The 10,915-nt window shown below is 50.5% G+C and overlaps 1 protein-coding gene across 1 annotated transcript in view; it reads left to right on the top strand.

The window, feature by feature from the left end:
• Positions 1-2,926: 2,926 nt before the first annotated feature.
• The window catches only part of PAMR1 (peptidase domain containing associated with muscle regeneration 1), a 75,778-nt gene continuing 67,789 nt past the window's right edge, over positions 2,927-10,915 (top strand). The window contains exon 1 of the mRNA XM_007082055.3: positions 2,927-3,122. Within this exon, the coding sequence (XP_007082117.1) occupies positions 3,050-3,122 (73 nt within the window). The 5' untranslated portion in view covers positions 2,927-3,049. The remainder of the gene's footprint in view (positions 3,123-10,915) is intronic.

The following is a 10,915-nucleotide window of genomic DNA, read 5'->3' as shown; positions in this document are numbered from 1 at the left end:
GACACTGCCTGGGGGGAGTGCCACATCCCACAGGTCAAGGGCTCAGTCTCATGAGACTGTCCCCCACTTCAGACATCAACCGCCAGTACTAGGTCCCCAAGTTACCCACAACCCCTGTCCCACTTGGCTGCAAATCTGGAGCGTCCCGTGACTTCCTCCTCGTTGGATTCGATTGCTTGCTTGAGGGGCTCACAGAGCTCAGGGAAGCCCTTACATTTACCAGTTTATTAAAGGGTATGACAAAGGATACAAATGAAGAGATACGTAGGGGAGGTCTGGGAGGGTCCCAAGTCAGGAGCTTGGAGTTGGGGTATATCATCCCCCCATGGAGTTGGGGTATATCATCCCCCCATGGAGTTGGGGTATATCATCCCCCCATGGAGTTGGGGTATATCATCCCCCCATGGAGTTGGGGTATATCATCCCCCCATGGAGTTGGGGTATATCATCCTACTGGTACGTGGTTGTGTTCCCCAAGCTGGCAGCCCTCCAAACCTCGTACCGTTGGGATTTTTCCAGAGGCTTTGTCATTTTAGGCATGACGGGTCATTAATTCCATTTTCACCCCTTTTCCCTTCTCAAGAGAATAGGGGGTAGGACTGAAAATTCCAAGCTTTCAGTCATGGCTTGATCTTTCTAGTGACCAGCCCTATCCTGGAGCCCACCCAGAGTTGCCTCATTAGGACCAAAGACGTTCGTATCACCCAGGAGATGCAAGGGTGTCAGCGCTCTGTGCCAGGAGCTCGGGGCAGAGACCAGCATGTATTTTGTGTGATCTCACAGACATAGAGTCAGAAAGTGGTGAATCAAGGTTTTGAACACAGGGCTCTGACTGCCGAGTTCCTGTTCATGGTCACTTCCCTGCAATAGGCCCCAGAAGCAGGGCTGGGATTTAGGAGTTTCTCTCTGAGAGGAGTGCCTGGGCCAGGCCCCTGCCTATCCAGTCTAGCCTGAGCCCTGGGGGCTCTCCCTTCCCTAAGTTTCTCCCGTCCTTCTTTCCTTCCACTCCATTGCTTACTGCTTACTCCTAGTCTGTCAACAGTCTCAGAAGTGCTCCCAATGCCAGCCTTGGCCTCCTCCTTCCCTCGGTCTGGATGCCAAGGTGGCTTTTCTTCCTAGAAATTTGCTTCGGGCTCAGCACCCCTGCTCCTAAACCGCCAGAGCCCCTCATTCGCTCCAGAATAAAATCCAAACACCCTAACCACTTGCTTCCTCTTTTCCTGCTCTCTGCCCCATCCACGCGACACACATTGTCTATCCTCCTGAGTTGGCTTTTGTTCTGGTACTGATATTGTTTATCCAAACCGTTAAAGATGTATTTTAATGGTACACATTGCCATGGATCCTTTGGGGACAAGAATAAATATAAAGTTGTACTATACACAGGCAAATACTGATTATTTCCCGGTGGGCCTGGTCAAATTTAGTCCTTCCTCCTAGAAAGGCCTCCCCACACCCCTGCCTGGGTTGACATCCTCCCTGTCTCCCAGGCTCCAGGCGAAGCCTCCCCGGTTGAGGTAAACCTCCCGCTGCCCTGGGCCTGAATGATCACTCACTTCTCCCAACATGGGTTCTTCATGTGAGAGTGCAAACTGGGACCAGGCATGGCCTGAAGCCCCAACACTTCCCTGAGTTAGACCTGGCTGTGAATCCTGCCGTGCTGCTTCCAGCTGAGTGATCTTGAGCACGTCACTTCCTCTCAGAGGCTTGGGTTTCTGCGTGCGTGCTGTGTGGACAGGACCGTCTGTTGCACATGCACACAGTGCCTGCGGCACTTTAGCGCCATATTCACAGCATCCTAGGGAGTGGTAGAGCCCGACGGCTACGACTGCTGCCTTTGGACCTGGGTTCAAACCCTGGCTGTGCCACTTACCCACAGCGTGGCCTTGGATGAGCTGTTGAATGCTCATCCACTCAGTTTGCCTCCCTGTAAAGCGGAGATGATAGGTTAATTACAAGGAATGAATGAGTTGATACATGTAAGGTACTTAGATCCCCCGTGCAGAGAGATTGATGTTAAAAATCAGCTATTGTCTAGGGGCGCCTGGGTGGCTCAGTCAGTTGGGCGTCTGACTTCGGCTCAGGTCATGATCTCGCGGTCTGTGAGTTCGAGCCCCGTGTCGGGTTCTGTGCTGACAGCTTGGAGCCTGGAGCCTGCTTCCGATCCTGTGTCTCTCTCTCTCTCTCTCTGACCTTCCCCCATTCATGCTCTGTCTCTCTGTGTCTCAAAAATGAATAAACGTTAAAAAAAATTAAAAAAAAATCAGCTATTGTCCAATAAGCGTTCTTTCTCCTCATTCGAGATGTCATTTGCTATTCCTGTGTCTAGACTGCTGCTCTCACAACGGAGGCGGCAGGGTCCTCTGTGTTCTTTTATCCCTGAGCCTACTTCCCTGCCTGGCACACACTTTATGCTCCTGAACACTCCATGATTGGGCATCAGGGGAAGATGCCTGTGATGCAGAGGATAAGGTTTTCAAATTGTGATCACCTGGAGGAACTGCTGGGGGGGAAGCAGAACTCGGGGATAGAGGTGGGTGAGGGGGAGGGTTGTCTCCCTTTCTCCTCGGTCAAGGCCACGTTCTTAGTCAGACTGAGTCTGTAGTCTTGGCAGGGTTCCTGTGGGATGATGGTGGGGTGGGGGTGGGGTTTCGGGCCTCACCTGAGCTGCCCCACCGTCCCGCCTACCTTTACCCCCATCAGAGGTGCTACCAGCTCTCCCCCAGCATCACCCCCCAACCCCTGCCCCCACAGCTCCAACCCGGCTCTGGGCATTCAGCCTGACTCAGGCTGGCCTCCTGCCCCGGGCGTCCCTCGGCGTGACCACACCTCCCGGGCCCCGCAAGGGTTAAGGCAGCGGAGAGGAGAGGTTTGGGCTGACGTCGCTCTGGCTGAAGGTGGTTCCCCTCGGACGAGGATGGGAGAGCCTGGCGAGCTGAAACCCGAGCTCCCGCTCAGCTGGGGCTTGGGGAGGTCCCTGTAAGAGCCGCCTGCCCCAGCCTCCCATCGGTCCCTCCCCAGCAGTCACTCTGGCACCGGCGCGGGAACGATGGAGCTGGGCTGCTGGACGCAGTTGGGGCTCACTTTCCTGCAGCTCCTTCTCATCTCATCCTTGCCTAGAGGTACTGTGAGTAGCATTCAGGACCCCCAGGGGCACTTCCCTCCTGGGTATGGTAGGGAGCCGCCCCCGCCCCTCGGGGGGGGGGGGAGCCCCGAGAGGTGGTGGTGCTAGGTGGGGGGCTGGGGGGAGCAGAGGCAGCGCTGGTGTAATTTGGGGGGCTTGGCTGCTGGTGCTGGAGCGTCTGTCCTCCCTGAGAATGGGGCACCGTTTTATCATCCCAACTGGTGGGACTGGACTGCCTCAGGAAGGGGTATCAGCTCCAGTGCACTTTCCTAGTTTTCATTTTATCTTCGTAAAGCACAGAAGTACCTCTGGGAATCTATCCGGTCTGATTCACCCCCTCTGACTAGCAAGAGGGAGAAGTTTCCCCTGGAAAGAGCCCCCCCAGAGGTGAAGCGGGAAGGAGAAAAACGAACCAAGAGCAAGGCTCGCAGCAAGGGTGTTCCTCCTGGTGGATGTAGCTTGCTGAAATCCTGCAGTCCCAGCCTTCAGAACAGAGCCCCAGCCTGGGAGATTCACCCACTCAGCATATATACACTTCCTTCCCATAAGAATGAGAAAGAAGAGAAAAAAAAAAAAAAAAACAAGCAAAAAACGGCCGGGGTTAAAAGTGCAGAATCGTTTCTGGGGACACACAGTGTTTGTTTGGAAAGAGCTTTGGCTTCTGTGTTTTTCACTATCATTTTCTGAGCCGCAAACCCCATGTCAAATGGGCTCCCAGGACAACTGAGGCTGAAATGTGACCCAGAGCTCCTGTGGGGCCTCTTAACCCCGCGAGGGAATGGCAGGCTTGTCTTGTAACTGCTCGCTGGCAGGCAGAGAAGCAGGGACTTCTGGGTGCATCTGTCCTTACCTGGCTCGAGCAGGGCCAGGAGTCAGGAGGTAGGTGAGACGTCCTGAGGGAAGGGCAGGCTGACGTGTGCAGATGTGACAAAACAGGGCAGCTTGGGGAGGAGCAGGCAGTGTGCGAGCATTTGCTACTCGCCTTCTGTGCTGGTTACCTGTCACCTTGCTGGTTACTCGTCACCTGTGTTCTACTTAAGAGGTGGGCGCCCCATCGCTGCAGGTAGCTGGCGAGTGTCCGGGAATGAATCAGGGTTAAGTGGGGTGCTGAGGGCCTAAAGTCAATAGCCTGCTGTATAGATAGGGGACTCGACCATAGGCACGTCCCTTCATGATGAACAAAAAGCCAGGACACATGAAAAACCAACCAACCAACCAACCAACCATTTTGGTCAGTACTTTCCACCTGTAGCCTGCCGGCCCCAGGTGAAATCTTCCTTGGCGCTCTGCTCTCAAGCGGGGGTGTTTCATTGGAGTTTTGCCTCAGTGGCATCTGGGGACAATAAATATTGAAGGAAGAAGGAGCCCACGAGGGGCCTGATAGTCCATAAACACAAGTGCTCGCCCAGGGGTAAGTCACCAACTTTCATTAGGATTCCTCCCTGTTCGTCTCTGCCTTTTGGTGGCCCTAGCCCAACTCCATTGGGGGGTTCCTTCCCAGAGCACCAGGGCTCCGAGGACTAGCTCCTCGGGGCTACATCAACCCTCCCCTGCTTCCTTTTTTTGTAACACAGCAGGTAAGATGGCTCAAACCCACGCCAGTTAAAAAACAAAGGTCAGCTGCCCCTCTCTTCTTGCCCGGGATCTGGAAAACAAAACCCATTTATTCCTGACCCGAGAATCTCTTTTACCTTTGGCTACGGAAAAGCTTCGGGAAGGGTGCCTGGCAGTCACGCTGTTGACGGAACCCCGTAGCACCCTCCAGCAGCCTCACGTGCCTAGTGAGGCTATTTTGGTGGTTGAACGTCCACTGTCAGAGGGGAGAGGGAGGAACAGAGTGGAGAAGGGAAATAATTCCTCAAAGAGTGAGTGAGTCCACTCCCGGCTGGAATGCTGAATCTGGCCCCGTCTAGAAGAGCCTGGAAGCAGATTTCCTCTAATTGCTTTTCTAAAACGAGCGTTTGATGAACTGTCAACATCCACTGGATGTTGTGTGGATGGCACAGGAGGTGGTTGTGGCTCATCGACACGGGACACATGCTGCAGGGTGAGAATGCAAACATTAGGCCAAGTGACAACCCAACATAAACAGCATGTGGGGGAGAAACCCGACTCCAGTGACTCCACCAGACAGCAGTGGCTTTGCCAGCAGGATTCTGCCTAAGAGGAAAAACTCATGTAAAATATGTGACTCTTGGGAACGAAACCTTAATGTGGATAATTTTGCAAGTGTTGCTTCCAAGAGACATTAGCTTGCGGAGAACGAACATAGAGGCAACTGGGGAAGATAATTTGAAGCCCAGATATCCAGTGGGCAGGAGCAACCAGCCGAGAAAGGGAATGTGGAAAGAGAGCAAGGGGAAAGGAGTGGCAAGAAAAATGAGATGTTGGTTTATGATGGGATGTGTTAGCAAACTCCAAGGAGAGAGCTTTGGAAATTGGGCCATCTTGGCTGGGGTGGGTTTTCGTGGGGACCACGAAGACAGTGTTCCCCTGATCGATAACTAAGAGCTGTGGCTTCTCCACCGGGAAAATAATTTGACGGTGGGGTCATGGATTTTTGGAGCTGGGAGCGACTTTGGAGATCACTTAGTTTTGAGCACCTTAATTTCCGACGGCAACGTGATGAAACATCTGTGGACCTTTATGTTGTGCCCAGTCTTTGAACCAAATTCCGTACATGCATGAATTCTCAGGCCACCCTAATAAGGTAGGGGCTGTTATTATCCTCATTTTACAAACGGGGTTTAGAGAGGTTCTGTGACCTGTTCAAGGATGCACTGGCCTGGTTTCTCAAAAAAAAAACAAAAACCTAAACGTTTGACCCAGCAATTCCATTTCTGGGTGTATACACAAAAGAAATGAAAGGGGGGACTCGAACAGGTATTTGTATACCAGTGTCTGTCGCAGCCTTATTTCCAATAGCCAAAAGGTGGAAACAACCCCAGATGTCCATCCATGGACAAAGTGTGGTATCTATACACACTGGAATACCATTCAGCCTTGAAAAGGAACAAAGTGCTGACACTGACTTTAGCAGGGCTGAATTTTGAAGACATTACATGCTAAGTGAAAGAAGCCAGACACAAAGGAAAAATAAATACTGTGTGGTTTTACTCATAGAAGGTGCACAGAGCAGGGAGATCTAGGAGGGGCTGGGGGGGAGGAGAGTTGGGCGAGTTCACGTTTAGTGGGCGTGGAGTTTCACTGTGAGATCATGAAAAAGTTCTGGAGATGAATAGTGGTGTTGTTTGCACGAGCTACTGAACGGAACACTGAAAAGTGACTAAAATGGTAAATTTTGCATTACTTATAGTTTGCTGCAATCATGATGAAAAAGACAAAGAATGCACAGGCAGATGAGTGGAGCCTGGGGTGAGCTCAGACTGTCTAATTCCTGAGCTCAAACTCTCCTGGTACCTGGGTGACTTAAATTCCCGCATTTAATGGATGGATCGATTATGCTGACGTACGTCTCCACTTGGCACGGCTTCAGGACCCGTGTGGTAGGGGAGAGTCCTTGCTAGCTCTAGTTTCGGTGGCACTGGTTGCCTGTAGCAAAGAGGGAGACTCGTAGAGCTGAAGGTCTGGCAGTCTTTGGGTCGAAATGCCTGCAAAAGTATTTAGGTAGTATTTGAGGTAGGTTGGTCCTCTCTATGGCCAGACACCCCACCTTTTCAACCTACGTGTATGTTCCTGGCTACTTCCTACTGGCAAGTGAGATTTTGACTGCGTTCCTGAGAGGGGCGGGGCGGAAAGGGAGAGTGAAAGCCAGAAGGCAGAGCGCTCAGTGCTGGTTGGGGAGAAACACATGAGAGGATTGAGTAGCTTGACAGGACTCTTTATTTTATTTTATTTTATTTTATTTTATTTTATTTTATTTTATTTTATCTTACTTTATTTTATTTTTAATGTTTTTATGTATTTTTGAGACAGAGCACAAGCAGTGGGGGGTGGGGGGGGAGGGGGTGGGGGGGGAGGGGAGAGGGAGACACAGAATCCAAAACAGGCTCCAGGCTCTGAGCTGTCAGCACAGAGCCCGACTCGGGGCTCAAACTCATGGACCGTGAGATCATGACCTGAGCCGAAGTAGGATGCTCAACCGACTGAGCCACCCAGGTGCCCCTCGACAGCACTTTGAAAAGAAGGAATGTGAATATAAACTTGTGGGTTTTGTAGAACATGTAGAACCTCTGTGACCACCAACACTTCAGTAAAATGTTTTATTCCCTTGAGCTCTCAAGAGTGAGCTTTTGATGGAAACAGAGGATGAAGCTGGGTAGTATGTCTAGGTCAATAAGCTGGGGACAAAGCACCTTTGGACATGGGAGCCCAAAGGCAGAAGTGGTTTAAAGCATGTGAGTCTCTAAGAAATACCCAGAAGTCTTAGGGAAGGCTTTGGAATACCACTGGCATGGACTGAAGGTTTGATTTAAACTTACCTACATCTGAGTTACACTGGCTAGACAGAAATGGCTGAGATAATGGTGTCTGGGGGGATCTAGTGACTGGCCTTAAGTCAGAAATTATTTCCACCTGTCCCACTAGGGACGGCCAATCCCCATGCAAGAGAAACGTCTCTACCTGCCTCCCCTGAGACCAGCTCTAGAAGCTGCGATTGATTTGTTGTATGTGTGGATTGGGGGAGGTGCCATTTCAGTGGTAAATGAGGGAAGTTTGTGCCCCGTTTCCCCCCAAATGTGGGAGGACCTGTCACCCTCACTCTGGGATATCTGAAAGTCACAAGAGCCCAGCTCCCTCCCCTCTTTTTTTTTTTTTTTTTTTTTAAATTTGAGAGAAGAGGGAAATGCAGTGTTTACATTTTCCAGTTCCTGAATTCCAGGGTAAAGGGGCCAGAGGCCAGCTGGAGCTTTGAAAGCTACCAGATCAGTGGCAAAAAGTCTACCAGCTTCCAAGCCTGGTCTGTGTTTAAGGAATTCTGCTTGTCAGCCATCATAAGATCTGGGCTGAGGCATTAGGTTGACAGTGAAATGTGTAGGAAAAAACAAACCTTGTACCTATAAGCAAAACTACTCAAGGAAGGCAGAGAATTAGAGTTGGTATTGTACTCTCTTAGTCAATGGGACCTTCCACTGCTCCCGGCTCAGCTCCACTCCTTTCATTTTTCTGGGGTACAGTTATCTGTGAGACAGACCCAGAGCCCGTGTGGTTGACAGCAGAGTGGGTAGGGGTTGTACCTCAAACCCTTCACCCTTGATGATGGAAGCACCAAATAGCCTCCCATCCTCTCGTGTATAAGGGACCTGACCATAAGTTTGGCCACCCAGATAATTAATGGCGTTTGTGGTAAATACCAGGCTCTGTCCTATGTGCCTTACGTTTAATTTATTTAATGACACATGGAGGAACTTAGGTAGAGAGTACTCGCCCTGGCCACATGGCTGGACATCCATGTTGGAGCCCAGACAGTCTGGCTCCATAACACACGCTGGTGCCCTCCATGACACTGACTATGGTAGGTAGATGTGCCGGCTGTATTTTGGCTGACTCATAAAAGAACACGGTGTCAGTAAAGAAATCAGGTTATCCCTTGGGCATTGAAAGTGCTCAGAATGGCAGAAGTGAGGCCGTATGCTCACCACTGCGGAGATGGAGAGGATGCGGGAGGAGGGAGAGAGGCATCAAAAGCCCCCGTGGGCCCATGTGGGATCTGGGACTGGGGGGGGGAGCCGTTCCCTGAAGGAAACTGAGGCACTGAGCAGAGGCCCAAAACTTTAACCAGTTGCTGGGAGCGCTGTCCACAAGATCATGTGTCTTATTCTGAACCAGCATAGAAAGTGAGACTTTCTTTGTCTCGTGGTCAACTTTTATCATCGGAATCACGTGTCTGTTTGCAAAGGGATAGAGTTAAGGATGAGCCGTGTTTCATGTCCAGCCCTGATACTATGTAGCCTATCTCCTTTATGGATTTATTCTGTCAAGATCATCAGTGTGTAAACCCTTAACGCTTTGGAATGGGAGAAGCAGGCCTGGAATAAATAAAGGCAAGCATTTTTTCCCCTTCTTTTTTGGCATAACGCAGTTGATGGATATAGCAGGGGATGGAGACACCATCCCCTCCCAGTAAAATTAAGATGGGCTTTAACCAATTCATTTCAACCATGAATAAGGATCTACTGCCTACCAGACACTAACGTGGAACAGTTAAGAGAAGTGCCCCCATCGTCTGGGCAGCAAACGAAGACATCTATTTCTGTCACCCTTCTGCCTCTGGAGCTGGGGAAATGCCTTTATTCCTGCGGTGTGGGTGTCTGTGTCACCACCCTCCCTGAGGTTCTGGCCGTTTCAGAGGGCTGCGTTAGTGGTTTGGCAGTGAGTCTCCGTGTGAGTAGAAGTCTGGTCAGTGGGTTTGGTGATTGGAAAACCGGGGCTGCCGCCAGAACAGAGTGAGGAACGCATTCAGGCAACGTTAGCTCATGGGGAGACAAGGCAGTTGTCCTCATAAGCTGAATCCACGATTGGTTTAAAAAAAGTTTTTTCAGCCAGTTGAATGGAAAACCACTAAATGGAGGGGATGTTGACCCAGTTTGCTTCAAGTCAAATGAATCATTTGAAGACTAAGGAGCTGAAGGGTCAGTGTTTTTCAGAGCCCCCTCTCCACTTCCTTCATAGGATTCCTTGCATGTGATCAGTGAATCGCCCTCATGCTGGGATCTTCCCTCCAGATCAGCACTGAAAGTGGAGAGCACCTGAGATGTCCCAGGACACGTTGCCTGAGTTCAGCTTCTAGCTGGTCACTTCTACTCCCATACTTTGCCACATCCCCTTGGCTCACCTGGTTGTGAGCAGAAGCGGGGGTTTGGGTGCCAGTAAAGAATGTTTGTTGCAGGATTTCTTGGTCTGGCTTTCTGCCTCCCAGTGGGTGGTTGGCTGCCTGCTTCTGTGTGGTGCTCAGCCTTCCTTCTGTGCAAGCCCGGCTCCCCTGGCCAACCCGCTGGTGGAACAGAACAAGCAAGCATCCCTAGTCTTTGTAGAAATGAGACACACACTGCAGTTAACAAAAATATTCACAGTAATAGACCCAATGGATTCCTCATACTGCACCATCGAGACTCCCGTGTGACAGCAAGAGCCGTTTCTAACCTCACTCTTTGTCAGAACTAACCTTTCCCTGGGAATCACACGTGCTTCACGTGTCCACATTCAGGTATTTATTCAGCAAACTTGATCACGCACCTACCCCGGGGCCAGGCGCCATCCTAGGTACTTGGGGATGTCATGATGAATAAGACAGTGTTCTTTTCCTTAAGGCACTTGAACAATCTATCGAAAGAGCTGTTGGTCCAGTCTGACATTTTTCCAAAGTGGGTTTCATGGCATTCTAATGCTGGAAGATATTCAGCAAAAATAAACAAACAAAACCGAGGGCATTATGATGAAAAATGTCTGGGGAATGTGGAGATTAACTGTTCACAAAGCATTTATAGACACTGCTAAGCCCTGCAATAAAGAAAGCAGTGATTAGCATTTTATAAGGTTAAGCACAGAATGTCTTTTCACACGATACCTTATACCACCAGTGGAGTTACTGCTCCTTAGAATATAGTTTGGCAAACTACTCCCTTGCCCATAAGGAACGCAACGCTGAGGAATACCTCACCATTACGGAGGATAAGGGAAGAAGGGAATTTGAAAGTCTGTAAAACGGGGGCTTCTCATTAGCCTTCTGCTGAGGGCAGGGCAGGAAGTCTGATGTCCTAGTCACTTACCACTCCCTGAAAGAGTGAAAGAGCCATGGATTTGGCCCCGTTCATGTTGAGAAACATCCTT

The sequence above is a fragment of the Panthera tigris genome, chromosome D1, assembly GCF_018350195.1.
Source record: "Panthera tigris isolate Pti1 chromosome D1, P.tigris_Pti1_mat1.1, whole genome shotgun sequence".
Classification (NCBI taxonomy): Eukaryota; Metazoa; Chordata; class Mammalia; order Carnivora; family Felidae; genus Panthera; species Panthera tigris.
The sequence above is the reverse complement of the archived record's forward strand: the minus strand, read 5'-3'. Positions and strand labels throughout refer to the sequence as shown.